This window comes from Phasianus colchicus, chromosome 1 (genome assembly GCF_987193195.1).
Source record: "Phasianus colchicus chromosome 1, bPhaCol1.hap1.1, whole genome shotgun sequence".
NCBI classification, from domain to species: domain Eukaryota; kingdom Metazoa; phylum Chordata; class Aves; order Galliformes; family Phasianidae; genus Phasianus; species Phasianus colchicus.
In genome coordinates this window covers 187,768,213-187,790,834 of record NC_143436.1, presented here as the reverse complement: position 1 = coordinate 187,790,834, position 22,622 = coordinate 187,768,213, and the positions used below count along the sequence as shown (strand labels likewise).

General features: G+C 40.1%; 1 protein-coding gene across 4 annotated transcripts in view; it reads left to right on the top strand.

The window, feature by feature from the left end:
• FAT3 (FAT atypical cadherin 3) overlaps positions 1–22,622 on the top strand; it is a 401,703-nt gene that overhangs the window by 306,196 nt on the left and 72,885 nt on the right. For all 4 annotated transcript variants that reach the window (XM_090134047.1, XM_090134044.1, XM_090134046.1 and 1 more), the window contains 4 exons: positions 2,131–2,270; positions 12,543–12,818; positions 14,153–14,363; positions 17,625–21,698. In XM_090134047.1, the coding sequence (XP_089990173.1) occupies positions 2,131–2,270; positions 12,543–12,818; positions 14,153–14,363; positions 17,625–21,698 (4,701 nt within the window). The remainder of the gene's footprint in view (positions 1–2,130; positions 2,271–12,542; positions 12,819–14,152; positions 14,364–17,624; positions 21,699–22,622) is intronic.

Here is a 22,622-nt window from a genome sequence, read left to right as displayed (position 1 = left end):
GTCCCAAGGCTAGCTTCGTTTCAGCAGAGATTTCCTCGCAAGAATCTGAAATTCACTTCTTCAAAGAAAGCTTTTTTCAGAGATGGTTTTCATGGTTCTGTTTTTCTCAAGTAAATCAATTTAAAACTTTTCTTGGGAGCTGGCATCCTTTTCTTGCAAACTTAAAAAAAAAAAAAAGAAGAAGAAGAAAGAAAACCTGAACGTATGATCAATGTCCAAATACCTTGGTATTGCTTAAATGTCAAGAACAATTACATTTTCTTTCTAGTGTCAAATAGTGTTAAGCATATATATCAATTGAAAAAAAAAATGCAATTTGGGCTTGCAGGAGGAGGTTAGGGAATAAGCAATGTTTCTATCTCCCATAAATCACAGCAGATCCAGTGTCAGTGTTTTCCTGGAGAACCACAACAGCATCTGTTAGGCTCAGAGCTATAAATATGCATGCACATATATTCAGCACAGGGAAGCCTGATGTCGAGTCTGAAATTATCATGTTTAGATTTTTTTCAAAGGGCAGAAGTTCAACAGTTCTTCCTTTCCTTTGCATAGATCACTTGCTCTCATATTTCTTCTCCCTCTTTCTTCTTGCCTTCCTTGGGTGCATTCCCAGGCAGTCCAGGACAAAACAGTGCTTCCATCTTGCACTTTCTATGCAGTAACTTGTGCCAGAGGGAAAGAGGAATGAGAATTTCTCTGTGCTATGGAATTCAGGGTGAATTCATCCTGTTCACCTGCAGTGATCCCCCTATATCTGCAGCTTCTTGGAAAGCCCACGCCTTTCTTCCCTCACTAAATGCATGACTGTGTCTGTGTCATGCATGTTCTGGCTGTGGATCAGCACATCATGCAGGTGCAGGACTTGATGGCAGAGGAAGGAAAACTATCCCCTCTGCTTCTTTGTCTCCAGCCTTAAAATGAGAGCTATTTTGTCATAATATAGGAACAGATTGTATTTATTTATTTATATATATAAATGCTGTCGAAGGATTATGTCAGTGGAATGGATGTCTTTCTACCTGTGGATCTAATGCCACGAGATCCGAGCAGCTCCTACACAAGATCTTAGCCAGGGATCTGAAAGCACTTTGCAGAACTGAGCTGTCAGTCCGTAGCTTTCAGCACTGCACTGCTATGTGATGAATACACCTGAAGAGTTCATTTGTCAGCAGTGTTACGTTCCACCTCTCCCTGTCCCCAGTCCCCCAAAATTTCAAACTCACAATAAATTCCACTTTGGAGTGGAGTGGGTAGGAAGCAGCTTAGCAGTAGGGTGCGTGATCCTTACTTCTGAACATAATGAGCAGTTCTAATCTGTAAACTATAGCTGTGACTGAGAAATCTTGTAACCCTTTAATCTCAAATTTCTTATGGCTCTGTCTTACTTTTTAATAGATTTTTTTTCTTCTTTATTTTTTTATTTTTTTATTTTTTACCTAAGACTCAGGAGGGTTTTTTCATTGCTGCATCAGTCAGTGTGTGACAGCATAAGGGGATATTAGTTTCAGAACAGTGCTTTGTGATGGTTTTTTTTTAATGGAGAGGAATTCGTGATGTGTATCCTGTCAGATCTATTTAAATAATTCCTAAAAGACCAGTAGAATGTGACCTTTGCTGCCAGTAATTTTCGTTGTCCTTGAAATTAACATAACAAATCTCTATTTGCATTTTGTAAATTTATTGTAATATTTAAAGGCTCAGTCTTCATATCCACGAGCATCAGTGAGAATTCCCTGGAAATAAAATTTGTGGAATAGAACTCTCTTAAAATGGTTTTTATTCAAAAAGATTATTGTGCTTGTTCATTACACAGACTGCAAGGGCAACATCTTATGGGCTTATAGCCATTGCATTCTTTTTATAGACTCAGTTATGGTTCACTTAAATATACTGCTAGATTTTTTTTTTTCTTGCAGTGCATTTTAATGATATCTGCTTTCCAATGTACAAACTGTGCTTTGAAATATAAATGAGTTACAAACAAAGACGTATCAGTAGATGTATTGTGTATGCTAAGGCAAGCCATTAAGATGGATGCCAGTAAACATATATATGCCCACTTTTAGGAACATTTGCAATGGAAATTTTCCAGAGATGGCTAATTTAATTGTATTTTTGTGCAACAATTAGGAGGGAATTACGATAGTTCTTTCGACGCGGAGAAGGGAGTGGGCACTATTGTCATTGCAAAGCCCTTGGATGCAGAGCAGCGGTCAATATATAATATGACTGTGGAGGTCACCGATGGAACAAACGTTGCCACGACCCAGGTAGAATATCACCTTCCTTTTCTGACAAGTTTTTCATTTGTTAGTGAAATATATATGCTATTAATAATTTTGCTACTGAGCTAAAACCTCATCCTTTGAGACCACTGTTAACTAATGGAGGGATATTTTTCAGAGCCTTTCCATCTGGTTGTAAAGAATGGGCTGGTGAATGCTTCAAAGCGGTATTTCTCCTTTTGTCCTCTTCGTGTTCACATGAAAGTAATTTGCCTTTCTCCAGCTGAGGGAGTCCCTATCTCTGTCGGCACTGATAGATTTTGACAATTGTATCACCCCATAATTGTCCAAAATACAACGGTACTTCTGTGATGTTGGGGAATATTGCTATTGATTGTATTAAATGGAGTTTATGCCTCTCATCCTCCCAAGACCCAAATGTGGGACACAAGATCAATTGTTCAGAGACAGAATTGCTCAGAGAGGACACTTAAAATTTGAAGGATATCCCTTTAGTGTCACTGCCTGTGATTACATTGTCTTTCTGGGGACAGCCACAGTCAACCCTTTCAAACCAAACTTGCTGATCAGGTTCAGTTCCTTTCAGGAACTGATATGATTGATCAGGTAAGTATGAAGGGCTGGAGTAACACTGGCTCTTCACATCACTGCTGGGGAGATCGTGATGCACAGTCTGGGTGTCTGTATGGTGGGAAACAATCTAGGGGAGGTAGTTGGCACATTTGCTCATTTTGCCCCACTGGACCTGTTGAGGGTGATGGAACCCATGCACGGTGAGTTGTGGAGCAGGGGTTAGATCCTGCAATCCTACACCAAAATTAGTGTCCAAGTGTAAAGTGTGCTATAACCTGAATATTATTTGTCGCAGAAAAAAATGCACACTTAGTAATGCACAGGACACCTGTGTGCAGCATCAAATCCCAGATTAAATATGGCCTATAGAGGAAGTAAAAGAATAGATTTGTGATGTTACTTGTTTCATGATAATGCAGAAGGAAGGCCTGAATGTTTTTTATTTTTGTATATAGATATATATATACACACGTGAATTCTTCTTTTTACCTTGCCTTTTTGCTCAACAGTTTGGATATAAATCTGCATTCACTGAATCACAACACTAACATTCCTAAGAGACTGGTAAATCACTGACTGCTTTCTGAATCCAAATTCTTGTTTGTAACCAGACTTAAAATCTCTATCTAATTATCTCTATCCTATAACTTTTCTTGATAATCCACTCTTGATAAGAAACATCAGTTGATGGTAAGTTAAGTGGTGGGAAATCTACTATTTTCCCTGCTAGTTTAAGTAATTAATTGCCTCTCAACTGAAAACATTCCTTATTTTTTAACTTGATTATATCTGACCTGTATTCCCTGTTATGCCTTTCTCTACTCGATTAAAGAGCTCTTTAAAAACCCGTATTTTCTCCCTGGGAAGGCACTTACTCAGAGCAGTCAATTCACCTCCCAGTCTTCTGGCAGACAGGCAAAGGAGAATGACTGACCTCCTTACGTTCTCTTTCCATAAGGCATTTTCTTCAGCCCCCGAGTAACCTTTTGTTTTGCTTTGTTTATTTCAATCTTGGCGACATTCTCAGTCCGCATTTCAGAAGTGGGGCGTTGAATCCCTAACATCACTTCGTGCAAACGTTTCTGCCAAACAAATGTTACAAAGCAGGAGGACTTTCAAACATGCTGGATGCAGACGATTTGTATTTGCATGGGTATTATGTTTCTTGTTTTAGTTGCTTATGATTTAATAAAATGACCCCTGTGACAGTCTTCAAAACCTATTTTGATGAAAACCCATTGTTTTTAATTAAAACATATGGTAAAAACATATTTTAGTAAAGCTGTTGTATTCTAAAAGAAGCCTAAGCATTCTTCATAACAGTGATGTGACCTACTTAAAAGCTTTAAGATAATGATTTAAGATTGCAGTATCATAGCATTTGATTATCAGTGATGGGTCCAAACCCTTCTCCCCATTTTCTTCTCTCTATGTAGATACTGTTTGTGGATTTAATTGTGGCCCAAGCAACATCTGAGAACGTGTTTCTTTTGCTGTTCACAACAGAGATTTCAAAAGCAGTCAATATCTCAAGCCTGCCAGAATGACGGCCTGCCTAATTATCTCTCCACACTACTAAATTTTCCTACTTTACTTCTAACTGTTCTTCAGAGCCTTTGGTGACTTTGTTCATCTTCATTTCATTTCAGAACAATAATAAAAAACTGAAAAGTAATAAATGTCGTAGAAAGTGTATAAAAAGCATCTGCTCATGGCTTTTGGTGGCCTTGTGCTGAGTTCTGGTAAGATGACATTGGAAGTGTTTTGTCTTGTTTGCAGTAGTACCTGCATTTTGAACTATAGCTGCAAAAAGATATAGAATCAGAGAATTGAGTCAGAAGTGATCCTTAAAGGTCATCTAATCCAACTCTCCTGCAATGAACAGGGACACCTACAGCTAGAGCAGGTGCTCAGAGCCCCATCCCGCCTGATGAATGTGATAGAAGAGGAAGGGAGATGAAGGCAAATGGGTGAATTCATCCACTTGTACAACCATAAAATAATAAAAAGTCCCTCCAAAGTGATGTGGTTCATTGTGAAACAGTCGATCAGCAGTGTGCCAAGCGGAACAGTCTTGCTTATTATTCCACCCCACCTGTTCCCCTTTATCTCTTTCTGGCCTTTTGTCTGGTACACAGTTGGAGGTGGTAAAATACAGCGTAAAAATGCCAAAGATTTTTGCTTGGGTAACACGATCCCTGGCACGGCCTCACATAAGTTTCTGCAGCAATGCTCCTGCACGCCTCGAATCCTGATAAACTGTTGGCTTCCTTCATGCCTTACTGCACACATGGTTTGCTGCTCTGCCGTTAGAGGAAGGAAATCATTTTGATTTAAAAGCTACATCTGTTGTATTAACAGTTCGCTGTTGTGAAAAGAGGTGAAAAGAACATAAGGAATGTTTGAAAAAAAATCCTAAACTTCGTTTGTAACTGAAGGTGGTTTTGGTTTGGAAGTGATGAGCATTGTAGAATTGCGAACTCCTAAGTGAGAATCATAGCACCAGGATGTGCTGAGCCATTGCCACTCACCATGCCCAATGGAACACAGCAGTGATAGGGAGGGATGGAGAGCAAAACAGGCAGAAATGTTGCCTCACTTGATTTCTGTATTATTTATATATGTAACGATTTACATACATATTTTTATATCTAAGTATTAGCATATTTATACATATTTACATATAGATGTATTATAAATTAAGTCAGGAATAAGCCCAGGAGAGCTTTTGTTTTTATTCCCCCTTAGCTTAATTCATCATTGCTCAAGGCTGCGTGGTTATTTATGAAAGTCTGAATGCATACGTTGGCTTTAAATTCCTTAGATACATGATTCCCACAGCTGCCAGGCGAGCTGCTGGCCATGGGGAAGGGATGGGGCTTCTCCCAGGCACTGGTAAAAATGGGGACAGCATCTCTTGGAGCAGCCATGAGATTGACTAACTCAGCCAGACTATTGTCTGACTTTAGGTAGCATCAGATATTCCCTGGGTCATAGCTTAGGTTTGTACCAAAATCTTTTTTTTTTTTTTTAATTCACTGAACTCAATGAAGCTCAAGTCCTTTACTTTCAAGCTCAGCATTGTAGTAATGTTTATTTCTTTATAATGTATACTGCTAAACTACCTACAGAAGTACACCAGGAAACAATCATCTAAGTGATGATGTTTTTCACTTTAATGGATAATTTTGTACAAGCAGGCAATTATTTTTTGAAGAACAAACTCCTGGAGTCATAGCATTATATAAAAAAAGGCTTTTTTTTTCTTACTTATTTTCTTCCCTCCTCCTTGTTTCTCATCATTCTAACTGCCATAAAAAGATGCTTTAAAGCATGAAGCCTAACGCTTCAAAGCTTGCAGGAAAAAAGTGCGTTAGCTGCACTTACTCTGAAGCCATCCCACTGTTTTACCTGCTGGAGAAAGTTTTCTTTGTAAGATGTGGTGAGGCTCTGGAATAGGTTGCCCAAAAAGGTGGTGGATTCTGTGACTCAATACTGTGCTTTTTTTTCTGCCCTTTCCAGCCATCTCAGCACTGCTTTGCCTGTGAAACAAAGACTTCTTCCCCTCTTTTAACATAATATAAAGGAACATGGTGAAGTATAAATAACAGGCCATTGAAGTTTGCAGATAAACTGTTTGCATTTTTATGTTAAGGTTAAGGTTTGGGGGGAGAAAAACTTGTCAGGAAGTAGCAAATAAAGCTGTGTGCTAACTCTTCTGAAAGCAATATTAAAACAAAATAGGTTTTCAAAAAACATACAAAAGCATAACCTGAGTTTAAGCAATTCAGGCACTTAATAGGTTGTATTACAACACTGTGCCCAGACCAAGCAATTAACCGAACAGATTCCTCCAGCTTCAAATGTCTGTAAAGCAGCTTCTGGCACAAATCCAGTCTTCACTCAAGTATATTTGTGCCTAAACCAAAGGTATTTGTGATGGGCAACATTAAAAACAGCTTTGGGAAGACTTCCTGCATTAGGTTTTGTTCTGCCTTGATTTGATTGTATTTCTCTAGGCCTTTCACTTGCCATTTTAAATACAAAGTCTTTGCAAATGCTCTGAGTGTTACTTTGCCTAATTTGTAAGCTTGGAGGCCTGTGAATCCTTTATTTGAAACTTGCTTTAACTGTGGGAAATAGGAAGTGAGCAGGGAGAAGCAAATCTTTTATAGAGAGGCGCTTGATCAGACTGCAAATAAGGCACCTCACAATGGGAGCAGCAACAGCAAGCCTGGAGCCCACGATGGGCTGGAAAGTTTCCGAGCTTCCAAGGAGAGCTGGGCAGAGGCTGCTTTGCTGCTGGTTTGCTTTATGAGCATGGAAAAAGGGACTTGCAGCTCATGTTTGTCCTGGAAAGCGTTTTAGTCAGTAATCTTGCATGGTCCACAGCATAGAGCAATCACTGCTTTAAAAGCAAGTAGTAACCACTTCTGTGTATCACTTTTTGGAGATGTGTTGGAAGCCTGTTATAACCTATTTTTTAGCTTACAATGGGCACTTGGGCACTCGTAGAATAATAAACAATATTTGTGCAACACGGCGCGTTCTTGTTGAATCTTCCACTTGGAAGTAAATCTGAACTAAGTGTGAAAGTACGCACACCACAAGTACCTGAGTGCCTTCAGTAGGGTAACATGCAGTTTTAGGTGTTTTTTTGAAAGACTTGTTTCAGGGTGACTATTGCTTAAAGCTTCCAGGAGCAGCAGTGGCCCTTGTGAAGTCAGTGGGAAGTTTGCCAGTAGTGCCAAGATGTTATGCCCAAGCTTGGCAACGATTAAATGAATTTGAGTAACCTTTCCTTATATTAACAATCTGGTGGAATTCCACTTGCTTGGCTTCACATATGTTTGTAGGATCAGACTTTCTATGAGCCTAGTGTTCATGTCAGTGTAACGTTTGTCCTTTAAATAAAGGAAAATATTTTCCCCTCTTATTAAATATCACCTTACTAGAAGTCATCCTGCTGTAGCAGGAAATCTCTGCATAGGAAAGTAGGATTTTAAGACAACTGAATAAGGAGATGGCTCAAAAATAAGCCTACGAATGTAGTCCTGAACTTCTTTCCCATTTTACTTCTCATGTTGCTTTGGTAAGTCACTTCACTGTGCTGCCAGGCAGTATCTTCCTGTACAGAGGATGAGGATAACTGTCACTTGCTTCTCTGAAATGTTATAAGGACTGGAGTTATATCTATTCCAAATGACACTTAAGTTCCATAAGTTAATGTAAAATAATTTTACATTATTTGGTTTCCCGTAACTCCTAAAATGGTTAGGTTTTGAGGAACATAAGGCTACAATTTTTCCATAGTTTAGTGGTTTGACTGTATAATCAGTATTCCTTTATATTCTGATTTCCTTTTGTGATAAGGAGAATTTGCCCCTTCCCTGCCCCAGAAGAGGAAACACTGTAACCTTAAAATCATAGATGACCCTTGGGGATTTTGAGGGACAGCTGACAAAAATGAGAATTACTCTAACTCTGGTATAAGAAATGATGAATCAGTAATGACTTCTTTATTCATTAACATCACTAGCCCATTGTCTTCCCCTGCAGATGGAAGTGGCTATTGAAACACAGAATACATTGTAAATAATGCATATTTCAGTGTGGATCATTTGATAAATCACTAGAATGCTGTCATCTCCAGGTAATAAAATTCCTACCATGTAAACAGGCACTCAATTGGTTTTACAATAGGTAGGAGAAAGGAAAAAATAGAAGTTCTATCTTGAAATAATATTGTGCCTAGTTCCCCATGAGCTTGCCAACCACAGTTTGGTGGCCTCAGTATTTACTTTCCCTTTTCCATCCTTCTCGCTCTCCAAGCACTGTCACAAAAGGTACTACCTTTTGTCTTTTTCAATTGGAAGAAATGTTTTGTAAAGCCATCCTATGTTTCCCATAGCCTCAAGGCTTATGCCTGGTTTCTGATGCTGGTCTCACAGAATCACAGAATCACAGAATCGTAGGGGTTGGAAGGGACCTCCAGAGATCATCGAGTCCAACCCCCTGCCAAAACAGGCTCCCTACACCAGGTCGCACAAGTAGGTGTCCAGGCGGGTCTTGAATATCTCCAGAGAAGGAGACTCCACCACCTCCCTGGGCAGCCTGTTCCAGTGCTCCGTCACCCTCACCGTAAAGAAGTTCTTGCGCACATTGGTGCGGAACTTCCTATGCTCCAGCTTCTGGCCATTTCCCCTTGTCCTGTCTCCACACACTGCTGAAAACTGTCTGGCCTCGCCACTTTGCCCCCCACATCTTAGATATTTATAGACCTGGATCAGGTCCCCTCTCAGTCTTCTCTTCTCAAGGCTAAACAGACCCAGATCACTTAGCCTTTCTTCATAGGGGAGATGCTCCAGGCCCTTCACCATCTTTGTGGCTCTCCACTGGACTCTTTCCAAGAGATCCCTGTCTTTTTTGTACTGAGGAGCCCAGAACTGGACACAGTACTCCAGATGAGGCCTTACCAGGGCAGAGTAAAGGGGGAGGATCACCTCCCTCGACCTGCTGGCCACGCTCTTTTTAATGCACCCCAGAATGCCATTGGCCTTTTTGGCCACAAGGGCACACTGCTGGCTCATGGCCAACCTGTCGTCCACCAGGACACCCAGGTCCCTCTCTGCAGAGCTCTTCTCCAGCAGGTCATCCCCCAACCTGTACCAGTGCATGCAATTATTCCTCCCTAGGTGCAAGATTCTACACTTGCTTTTGTTAAACCTCATCTGGTTTCTTACTGCCCAGCTCTCCAGCCTGTCCAGGTCTTGCTGAATGGCAGCACAGCCTACCCTGTGCCTAACCTCACCCTGCCCTGGTTTGCTTATGCAGTCTGGTGAAGGCATAAATCATACAGCCTCAGCTTGCACGGTCACAGTGCAAGCTTTGTGATGGTTAAAGTGTTATGGCTTCCTCTACTTTCTCAATTTGCCAGAATGAGCCCAAAAAGCACTAGGTATAGTAGGAGGGAACCCCACTGCTGTGTGGTTGCACACAATACAGCACGTTTCTGCTCTGGCAGTAGCTCTACAACACTTTGCTGTGTATCTCTACCTTTTTTTTTCTTTTTTTTTTTTACAGAACAGCTTGAGCCTTCACACAGCAGTGTTAAAACCACACTCCCACATAGGAGCTGACCCCCAGATGGCAGCTTACCTGCTCAAAGTAGGCCGAGATTCAGCATCTGCTGAACCAAATACTCTTGGTGTTCTCCAGCAAATGCACTTGAAAAGGTTTTCCTTTTCTGTTGGACTACCTAAAACAATTTAGAACAGAGTTTCTGGCCACCAGCTATAAGTAAAATGAAACGTTGTTTTTTTGTTGTCTCTGTTTGCAATGCAGGAGTAAAATAATCCTTGTTAAAAAGCCATGTTACAGTGGAACCCAGCGCTTGCAGACCAGAAGGCCATTTATGTTCTGGGATCCACTAAAAGAGGAGTGGCCAGCAGGGAGAGGGAGGTGATTGTCCTCCTCTACTTGGTTCTTGTGAGGCCCCATCTGCAGCACTGCGTCCAGGCCTGGGGCCCCCAGTGCAGGAAGGACATGGAGCTCTTGGAGTAGGTCCAGAGGAGGGCACTAAGATGATCAGAGGGCTGGAGCACCTCTGCTGTGAGGAAAGGTTGAGGGAACTGGGCTTGTTTATCTTGGAGAAGGCTCCAGAGAGACCTCATTGTGGCCTTCCAATAGTTGAAGTGAGCATATTAACAGGACAGAGAACAACTTTTCACAAGGGTGGATAGTGATAGGACAAGGGGGAATGGTTTTAAACTAAGACGGGAGACATTTAGGTTAGACAGTAGGAGAAAGTTTTTCACACAGAGGGTGGTGACACACTGGAACAGGCTGCCCAAAGAGGCTGTGGATGCCCCATCCCTGGAGGCACTCAAGGCCAGGCTGGATGAGGCTCTGGGCCGCCTGGTCTGGTGGTTGGTGACCCTGCACATAGCAGGGGGGTTGAAACTAGGTGATCATTGTGGTCCTTTTCAACCCAGGCCATTCTATGATTCTGTGATTCTATGAGAATCAAAATAGCTCAAGAAGATGCTTTTAAATACTAAACACCAGTAATCATATTGTCCTCAGTTCAGATTGTTTCATTGTCTCTTCCTTACACTTGCAAAAGTTGCCTCTGTCCCATTAAGAGTAAGGATAGTCTTATTTTTTTTCCTCAGGATTTCTTTCCTATATTAAAAAACATATATTTGCATCTTCTTCAGAAGATCCTTGTGATTGTTTGTTTCTTCCTCAGTCAGGTCAGAAATATGCCTTGATATATTGTATAGCTACAGCAAGAATGTAAGTGTTGTAACATTTCATCATTATTATAGCCCCAGCAACGTATGTTTTCACCCCAATTTTATTGCTATCTGTCCAGGACTGAAGCATAACTTAATAAAGGCTTCTCCCTGCTTCACTCTGGCGTATCATAATCTGCTGAAAATTAAATAGCATGGAATGCGCAGTTGAAGCCCTATGCCATTTAACTTACAAAGTATTTTATTTCAGCTGTCTTTTAAACAGTTCCCAGGCTAGTTCATTATGACTGCTGCTTACAATTGCTCGTATTCCTTCTGGTAATGCATTCTGCAAGCTCTTCGAAGATCAGAGAAATCTAAAGTTTCATTTCTCTCTGAGGCCAACATCTGTTTCTGCAATACTGTAGTAAAAGCATAACTGTATTTTTATTCTGTTAAGAATATATGGGTTTATGAGGTTTGATCAAGTGAAGTAATAAAGTACTTTCTTAAGAAAGGGCCAGGTACTTCCCAGAGCAACCGAGAAAATATTATGAGGGATGAGTCAAGTCCTCTAGTCTTAGGGAACAGTCCTGGGCACAACATTTCTCACATAGTTTGTTACTCTGTCTGACCTCTCCCTCTCCACGGGTCTTGAAGGTTTGGTATCCAAATGTCAAAGACAGACTTGATGCAAATGGTGTAGCTTTCATTCACATTTTTAGCAGTGGCCTCACCATTCATAAACTGCAAGAAAAGGGAGGCAAGTCAATGTTCAAGGGAAAATTTGTAAGCTATAAAGCCAAACATCACGGATGAAGGACAAGCAAAGCCATACAAGTAGTCCTTTTTGGCACCAGTGCCTGGAGGTTACCTGTCTGGCTGGTGTGTACTGATCCAGCTGGGAATGGCTGGCACTGTCATGTCAGCATGTCTCCTGAACTGTCCTCATAGCCTGAGATGTGGCAGCAACTTGCATGATTTGACATTGCTAGTAGATTGCAACACAACATTCGGAGCAGAAAACAGTGTAAGATTTATACTCTTAGGATTTGTAATTTGATCATATAAAAGAAGGGTTTAAGTAACTTGATAAGGATTCTTTCATAGCCTTACTAACAGTGAGGGGAAAAGGAAATTCCTTAATAGCTGCAGAATGCCCTTGTAACCAGCACAGCTGTAAGGGACAACAGAACCAATGCTGTTTATCATTGCAGAAATATTTGCCAACCTACAAATACTGAAACTCTCCTGTACACTTCTTTGTTAGAGTTCAAGTAGGTTCAGTAATTAGAACATCTTGCCACCAAAGTCCTTACAGTTTCTTTAGATCTGAGCTATTTAATATTAAATTATGTTTCTTAGTCCCACTATACAACAACATAAAGTCAGCTGTCTTAAGTCAATTACATTTCTTCAGGTGTCTGTTCAGGAGTCTGACTAGACTTCAGTAACTTCAAATGTTTTTTTCTTTCATTAACTGTAGGTCTTTATCAAAGTGTTGGATAACAATGATAATGGCCCAGAATTTTCTCAGCCAAGTTATGATGTCACCATCTCAGAGGATATCCTACCCGATACTGAAATTCTGCAGATTGAAGCTATAGACAGAGATGAAAAACATAAACTGAGCTACACTATACACAGCAGCATCGATGCAATCAGCATGAGAAAATTCAGAATTGATCCCAGTGCTGGGGTGCTCTATACTGCAGAGAGATTAGACCATGAAGCTCAAGATAAGCACATCCTTAATGTCATGGTAAGAATGCAATATTCACTTGGCTCAGGACGCAACCACTGCTGTTTCAGTGCAAACATGCCTTGGTCTTTGCTTGAGTAAAGTACTTTCACTGCAGTAAGTAGCCATTAATTTCATATTGCCTGCCCTGCTGTGTATTTATTTTACCTTTTTTATTTGGACTTCTGTGAAACTTACTGTGAATTCATTGCACCTCATACAAAATGATTTACCATCTCAGAGGAGAGCAAGCAGGAAATTATTTAATCTCTTGGCATCTGGTCTTCTCACACCAGGTAATTTTCAGTGTTTCTGTAGTGAGGCTGAAAGTTATTTGAGAAGTTACTCACAGGGAGATAACTGTGTTGTTTTCTTCTATGAGTCTATGATTTTTTTTTGCCATACAGAATGCTACAGCCCCTCTGGATACAGACCTCGTTTATAGTTTGCTTACAGACATACTTTAGTAGATAATCAGTTGATACACAAAATAGTTTTCAGCTTCTCTTTCCAAGAGTTTGAATATACAGAAAAAAAATTACTACCATTTTTTGCTTAGTGTGCATAGATTACAGGATTTAATTCTCTCTTTTTCAAGTGAGTGTTGTATATTATGAAGTGGGAGTTAATAACAAAATATCTGCCTTCCTTTAAACATTGCAGATTACTATTCATTTAAGTACTTAGGAGCCCTGCAGAAAACAGTTCTGTAAAGGAACAGTTCACAACATATGAGGCACCGGGCCAACTTTGAGTGGGTAGCCCAGGAATCAGGAGTTGCTGAGATTTTTAGTATCAGGTTGAAAGAGGGACTTTTCTCTCAATGATACTTATGTTGGGAGTACTTGGCACTTCTTAAAGTTATTTCTACTCTGATTACTGTAAATATCATCTTCAAAAAAGTATGTATGTATGTATATGGTGTTGAAAAAGTCCACTGGAAAATCCACATGTCAGACTGATATCTAGACAATTCTACACACTGTAGCTTTTTGAAAGAAGGAACAATGTGCAAGGTTTGTTTGTCTGTGAAACAAGGAGTGTTAGGGTAAGGGCATGATCGTATAGCATGTATTACAAAAAAAGAAGCCTAAAACTAAATTTAAGATGTCATCCAAAAACGTATCACAGTAATTAGTTACCATGAATTTTTTACAAATGAAAAGAAAAATCTCTGAACTCCTTGAATTTTGATATGTCTCTTTTGTGTGATTGTGTTTTAAACTGCAAGTTCCTTTGGACAAATGTAATTACATTGCTTTGTATTAAATAGACCTCAGGGCACTCAGATAACTAATATTAGTGAAGCTTTAATGAATGGATACCGGGATGTACATTACATACTTTTTCTGTAGGTCCGAGATCAAGAATTCCCTTATAGAAGAAACCTGGCCAGAGTCATCATAAACGTGGAAGACTCCAATGACCACAGCCCATACTTCACCAGCCCACTGTATGAAGCCTCAGTATATGAATCAGCAGCTGTGGGATCAGCGGTCTTACAGGTCACAGCTTTAGACAAAGACAAAGGAGAAAATGCAGAGCTTGTCTACACTATTGAAGCAGGTTAGGACAGAGCGTCGGCACAGAATCTCATTGACATTCACTCCATGATCCTTTTACCTTTAAGTCACTCATTCAAAGCCATCACAGAAAATAGTTATTGAAAGCTTCTGGCTTGAGTGTAGTCCACAGTGGATCCTCCACAAACAACTGACTCAACAGCTTGTACAATCCACCATCTTTTCCAGTATTTGGATAAGAGGAGCGTGGAGACTATAAATTGGTATCAAAGCCATAGTAATTTAGTGACATGATGGCTCTTGAATGTCTGTCTATAAAAACCTAGGAGAGGCCACAGTGATATCAGAATGAAATTACTTTCATTGTTAATCTATATACTTTATCATGTAAACTGAAACAGCAAAATCGTCCCTGCTGGTGTAACAGAAAGGCAATGGGGAATTTGCATTATGTCTGTTACTCATGCAAGCAAATGTAACTTTCTCTGGTTTACATGGATCTGAAGTTAGGCATTATCTCTAAGTTAAATAATTAGCATATATGCAAGTGAGGTGCCTGGGTAAAATAGACAAGGAAATGGAAATTTGTAACCTTTGGGGTTTTTAGTGTTGCATTTCCATTTTATGCTTTTTGGTAATACGAATCTTCCCATTATGATGCTATGAAAACTTGCCTACATTGCCCTGAGCAGAGGTTTCATATGCTGCAGGTTGTCCCCATTTTAATCAGACTTCATGCCTTTCCCATCATTGACTTTGATCCTCCAGAATCATTGTTTATCCTGATCTTATTACAAAAGCTTTTCACTAACTAGGATGGCTTGAGTCAATTAGGAACAGGTCAAAAGACATGTACTGAAATAAGAATATTTACAGCATCTCTTGCTGATATAACTTTACATGGTTTGAGCTCAAACCGTAAATTCAGCTGATATAAACCTAAGCTCAGAGAAGAACCAAGGAGTCTTTCTGTCATTATCCTGTAGCTCTGCGGAAACAGAGTCCTTTAAGCAAATCAGAGGGTGACGTTTTTTGTAGCTAAAGGTGCTGAACTGAGACCTTTGTGATTCTACAAAGACCTTAGCATTCCAACTCTTAATATTTCCTTGATGCGCTTTGGTCTTAGTAGTGATTTTGCAGTATTCTCCAGTTGTCTTGAAAATTTTACACATGCCCAGGCAGCACAACACTGTACCCTACAGAACAAATCCTGAGTAGACCAGATCAGCTCTGTGGGGCAACGTATCTCAAGACTCCTCCCAGTTTTTTCTGAGTGCCTTATTCTGATGGGCTCCAATGCTATCACCTTATGTGCCAACGTAACATAAAAAGCCATAAAAAGCTAAAACTGTGGCTGTATTACACTAGATAGAGAATACATAATGCAGACAAAAATACAAAGATCAGAAGGGATGCTTTCACTATTAGATGGTTCTTTTTCAGTCTGCATTGTTTTTCTCTTTGCTAGAAGCTCTCCTACTACAACCTGTTTCTGTTTCATCACGAGCTCTCTCTGCAATGTCAAACTTTCATTTGCTATAAGCCGTGCCCTCCCACAGATTCATTATCCCCAGATGTTCAAATCCCACATGCATCAAATTCAGCCTTTTGCTGCTGTGTGATCCATAAAATCAGTGCAGTTAAAGATACTGATTTGAACTGCAGCATTCAAATTGTATACAGCCCTTTCATTCCAGTGAATTACTTGTATCACTTATGTGTGAAGAGAGCAATTGGTAAAGAAAGTAATTTCTGTGAAATTTCAAAACAAATTCCTAAGGGAGAAGAACCAGCTCTGGCCTTACATAAGACAATCAGTGGCTACAAATCTTTTGCGTTTGCTAGTCTGATAAAATAACAACAGCAGCTTTTGTAGCAATGAGACAATCTGCAAATGAGACAAATACTGTGATCTTTATGAGAATTTGTAGCTCTCGCAGAATCTCAGCTCCTCAGTGAATAGCACAATTTTTATTTTATCTAGCAAAGTAAACTTTACAGAACTGAAAGGATGGATATAAATAGAAAGCTACTGCTAGCATTGAACTACGTGCTGTAGTATGTAGCTTAAATTAGCCTCCAAGTACCAAAATTTACAACAGATAGTGAATCACATATTTAAAATAATACAGATTAAATATCTTTATTTAGGATTCTATATATTTGGTATTTCAGCTACAATCCTCATATTTATTTCTTTGTGCACAGCACCTGTAGCAATCACCACTGAAACAAATCTGTATTTATCACCAGTTACCTGAAACATGATCCTCTCCACCTCATGGATTGCAAACAATTCTCTATATTAAAGTGTAAATTATTACAACAGCAGGGATGTGTTATAATGACTGGAATCACTGTAACTCAGTACAAACTCAGTTTGCTTTTAGAATCAAATTCAGAAAAAGAGTCTGAATGCCTATCCATGCCATCTGCACACACAGCATCCTATCCTTTAAGCAGGCACTCAAGGAGCCAACAAAATACCAGTTGTCTAATAAAAGCAGTCTGTAATAACAGGTAGAGATCATAGCAATAGTTTTGCCTTGCTAAAGAAGAGGCAGGCAGTATGGCTATGTAAAAAGTGAAAAAAAGGCTCTTAGAAGATCCCTGTCCAATCTCACTCTTTTCACCTTTATGCAATCAGTGGTGTCTGTGCTTGTATGTTATAACAGACATTTCATGACATTTTCTGCTAAGTCTCATTCATCTAGATTCATCCTCCTCGGGGATCATACAGTAAACCTTTGTGCCACTGGATACTTTAATCTCTTTTCTTTGCTATTTGTTCAATTTTATTTTTCTAAATGCCACTTTAACCTTTTTATATGTAGTTCTTTGAGTCTTGACTACTGTAATCTTCTCTACGGTTGCTTAATATCCCCTTCAATTAAGAGACTGAGTTGTTATCCATTTGTCATGTAATTGGCTTGCTGGCCTCTGATCTAATTTCATTGCCTTAGGTGTACATGTAGATGACTAACTCCTGTAATTTATAGATGCTTTTTCCTTGTTTGGAGGGAGTAGTGTACATCCACCAGATACTCTGATGCAAAGCTCAGCATCAAAATAATAAATACCAGCACTCGACTTTCTGAATACTTGAGCATCTGTAATGTTACTGAAGTGGCCTGATTTTGAGAAAGGAAGACTGGAATGTCCTTTGGAATTATTTTACACTGGTTGTGTGTTGTTCTTTTTTTAGAATAACTGTCTGAGAAATTGCCACTAATCACTCTGTAAGAATTATCATTTGAGTGTATTGTATTTCATTTCTAACTTGCTTGCAATGTTTATGTTTTAGGAAATACAGGAAACACATTCAAGATTGAACCAGTTTTAGGGATCATTACATTACTGAAGGAGCCAGACCTAACTACAATGGGACAGTTTGTTCTGTCGGTTAAAGTGGCTGATCAGGGTTCTCCACCACTGTCTGCAACAGCAATTGTACGGATATCTGTGACAATGGCAGATAACTCCCACCCTAAGTTCACCCTAAAAGAATACCAAGCTGAGGTTAATGAAAATGTGGATATTGGTACTTCTGTCATCTCTCTTTCTGCAATCAGTCAGTCCACATTAGTTTATGAGATTAAAGATGGGAATGTGGATGGAATCTTTGCTATAAATCCATATTCTGGAGTCATCACCAGTCAAAAGGCCCTTGATTATGAACGTGCTTCCTTCTATCAACTCATTGTACAGGCAACGAATATGGCAGGTATGGCATCAAATGCCACACTGAACATTCAGATCGTTGATGAAAATGATAACCCTCCAGTTTTTATCTTCTCTCAATACTCAGGCAGCATAAGTGAAGCTGCTCCCATAAACAGCATTGTCCGGAGTGCAAATAACAGTCCCCTTGTGATTCGTGCCACTGATGCTGACAGTAACCAGAATGCCTTGCTTGTCTACCAGATTGTTGAATCTACTGCAAAGAAGTATTTCACTGTAGATTCCAGCACGGGTGCAATCAGAACAATTGCAAATTTAGATCATGAAACAATAGCTCACTTTCACTTCCATGTGCATGTTAGAGACAGTGGAAATCCCCAGCTTACTGCAGAGAGTCCTGTCGAAGTTACCATTGAGGTAACTGATGTCAATGACAACCCACCAGTCTTCAGTCAAGCAATGTTTGAGACTGTCTTGCTTCTGCCCACATATGTTGGTGTTGAGGTTCTCAAAGTCAAGGCTACAGACCCAGATTCAGAGATCCCTCCTGAACTCACATATAGTCTAATTGAAGGCAATATGGATCATTTTTTGATTGATTCAAACACAGGCGTACTCACCATTAAGAACAGTAGCCTCTCCAAAGACCATTATATGCTTATAGTAAGAGTATCTGACGGGAAATTTTATAGCACTGCTATGGTGACAATAATGGTGAAAGAAGCCATGGATAGCGGGCTACATTTCACACAGAGTTTTTATTCTACTTCTATCTCAGAAAACACCACCAACATCACAAAGATCGCTGTGGTAAATGCTGTTGGTAACCGTCTTAATGAGCCTTTGAAGTACAGCATATTGAACCCAGGCAACAAATTTAAAATCAAATCCACATCAGGAGTCATTGAGACAACTGGTATATCCTTTGATCGAGAGGAACAAGAGCTGTATGAATTGGTGGTGGAAGCAAGCCGTGAACTGGACCACCTTCGTGTTGCTCGAGTGGTAGTGAGAGTTTACATTGAGGATATAAATGACAATGCACCGGTGTTTGTAGGGCTTCCATACTACGCTGCTGTGCAAGTCGATGCTGAGCCTGGTACCCTGATATATCGAGTGACGGCTATTGATAAAGATAAGGATGAAAATGGTGACGTGTCGTATCTTCTGAAGGAAGACTACGGACATTTTGAAATAGATAGGGGAACTGGTAGCGTCACTCTAAAAGAAGCTTTCAATTCTGACTTGTCTAATATAGAGTATTTGGTTGTCATTCTTGCAAAAGATGGTGGCAACCCATCACTATCTGCTTCAGTGGAGCTCCCCATTACTATTGTTAACAAAGCTATGCCTGTGTTTGACAAGCCCTTCTACACAGCCTCCGTGAATGAAGATGTAGAAATCCACACACCAATTTTAAGCATAAATGCAACCAGTCCAGAAGGCCAGGGTATCATTTATATCATTGTTGAAGGAGATCCTTATAACCAGTTTAATATTGATTTTGATACTGGGGTTCTGAGTGTCATCAGCCCATTGGACTATGAAATAAATTCTCTTTTCAAGCTGATGGTGCGAGCTAGCGATGCCCTCACTGGTGCTCGAGCTGAAGTCACTGTGGACTTGGTCATTAATGACGTCAACGATAATCCTCCAGTTTTTGATCAGTCAGCTTACAATGCTACTCTGTCTGAAGCGTCTTTGATTGGGACTCCTGTATTGCAGGTTGTTGCTACTGATGCTGACTCTGACAATAACAAAATTGTGCAGTATCAGATAGTCCAAGACACCTTTAACAGCACGGATTATTTCCATATAGACAGCACAAGTGGCCTAATTCTGACAGCACGTATGTTGGATCATGAACTCATACAGCAGTGCAGCTTGAAAGTCAGGGCAACTGATAATGGATTCCCACCACTTAGCAGTGAGGTTCTTGTTAGTATTTCAATAACAGATATGAATGACAACCCTCCTGTTTTTAACCAGCTGATATATGAATCGTATGTGAGCGAGCTGGCACCTCGGGGTCACTTTGTGACTTGTGTCCAAGCCTCTGATGCTGACAGCTCTGATTTTGACAGATTGGAGTACAGTATTCTATCAGGAAATGATCGGACCAGTTTCATTATGGATAGCAAAAGTGGTGTAATCACCCTTTCCAACCATCGGAAGCAGAGGATGGAGCCTATGTACAGCCTAAATGTCTCTGTCTCAGATGGGTTGTTCACCAGCACAGCTCAGGTGCATATTCAGATCCTTGGCGCCAACCTCTACAGCCCTGTGTTTTCACAGAGTGTTTATGTTGCAGAGGTCAGAGAAAATGCAGCTCCTGGAACTAAAGTGCTCCATGTGAAGGCCACAGATGGAGATTCAGGTGTATATGGCCAGATAAGCTACTCCATAATAAATGACTTTGCCAAGGACCGATTTTTGATTGATAGCAATGGGCAGATCCTGACAACTGAACGCTTAGACCGAGAGAACTTGCTAGAAAGTGATATCGGGATATTTCTGAGAGCACTTGATGGAGGTGGCAGGACTACGTTTTGCACTGTGAGAGTGATAGTAGTGGATGAGAATGACAATGCTCCCCAATTTATGACAGTTGAATACCGAGCAAGTGTCAAAGCAGATGTTGGGAAGGGTTACTTGGTGACCCAAGTGCAAGCAGTAGATCCAGATGATGGAGCCAATTCTAGAATTACCTATTCTCTGTATAGTGAGGCCTCAGTTTCAGTAGCTGATCTGCTTGAAATAGATCCAGACAATGGATGGATGGTCACCAAGGGTAGCTTTAACCAACTAAAAAACACAGTTCTGTCATTCTTTGTCAAAGCAGTTGATGGTGGCATTCCTGTGAAGCATTCTCTCATCCCTGTCTACATCCATGTTTTACCTCCAGAAACTATTTTGCCTTCCTTTTCTCAACCTCAGTATTCCTTCACCTTAGCAGAAGACACCCTCATAGGCAGCACCATTGACATTGTGCATATTGTGCCTAATCAGGGGGCTTTGTATAGCACAGTTAATGGGGAGCTGACGGAAAACAACAAAGATGGCATATTCATCATTGAACAAGATACAGGGCTAATAAAACTGGATAAGAGACTTGACCATGAGACAAATTCTGCTTTTCACTTCAAAGTTGCAGCCACCATTCAGTTAGACAAAGTAGACATTGTCCTGACTGTGGATGTGGAGGTTAAGGTGTTGGATGTAAATGATAACAAGCCTATGTTTGAAACAGCTAGCTATGATGCCATAATAATGGAAGGGATGCCTATAGGAACAAAACTTATGCAAGTTAAAGCAGTCGATGTAGACTCAAGTGCAAACGGGCAGGTCACCTATACACTTGCAGTGGAATCAGAGCTGGAAAAGATCACAGAAGCTTTCACCATTGATAGCAACAGTGGCTGGATCAGCACATTGAAGGATCTGGACCACGAGAAAGATCCCACTTTCACTTTTGCAGTGGTGGCCTCAGATCTGGGGGAAACATTATCTCTGTCATCAACCACCTTGGTCTCAGTTGCTGTGACGGACATTAATGATAATGCACCTGTCTTTGAGCATGAGGTGTACAGAGGGTCTGTGAAGGAGAGTGACCCCCCCGGGGAGGTGGTGGCTGTCCTTAGCACGTGGGATGAAGACACATCTGATGTCAACCGGCAGGTCAGCTACCATATTACAGGTAAGAAACAACAAGCATGCTTTCTTCCCACAAACAGCTTTATTGAAGAACTGTGTGTTTGTCCAGTTTCCAGAGAAAGATTAGAAGGGTTTCAGCTAAATTATCAAGGTAAATCTGACACATCTCTCTTCAACCTCTGTATCCTTAATTTGTACAGACTTTTGCAGCAACTAGTAAAACTAGAAAGGGAAAATAGCAAAAGGGGATGTGTGTTTGCATCTGTGTGTTTCTGTGTTTGTTCGGATGATTCTGATTTCCAAGAATAATTCTTCATGATTTGCTGCAGTGCAGTCAACCCATCATAATTGCTGTACCAGCTTGTAAGTTACAAGGTTTCAGACAAAGAGAAGAAATTTTAATTCGCAAGGAGAAAATATTTGCACTTTCAAACATCTACATGTTTTTAAATAGCATTTTTATTTTTAAGGTAGGAAAGTGCTATACGAATCATTTTGAAATTATATTATTTATTTAAAAAAAATGCAGTGCACGTTGGAGCAAGCAGGGAATACCATTTCTTATCAGCACAGATTTCTGGCTAGGGAAATGGTAATCCACTCTGAAATACTGGTTAGCTGCCACGCATTGTTATATACAGCGTGAGGCAATTTCAATTACATTACTAACATATTTTTCAAAGTGTGGCAACACTGCTCTTTCCTATTGTGCTGTATTTATTATCTTTCTTTTCTCCTAGATTCAGGCTGGATTTTATGTGAGCATATTATGAGTGATGAGGTGCTACGGTTATTTTTCTGCCTGCAGCTTGCATTGTCCAATAGATTTTTTTAGGGAACCACTTTGTCATTCCCCCTAAACTTCACTGTCCAAGAGCTATTTCTAATTACACAGTAATAACCATATTATTGGCCAGATTCACATTTAGCACACCTCATAGGACTAGAATCACGCAAGACAACATAT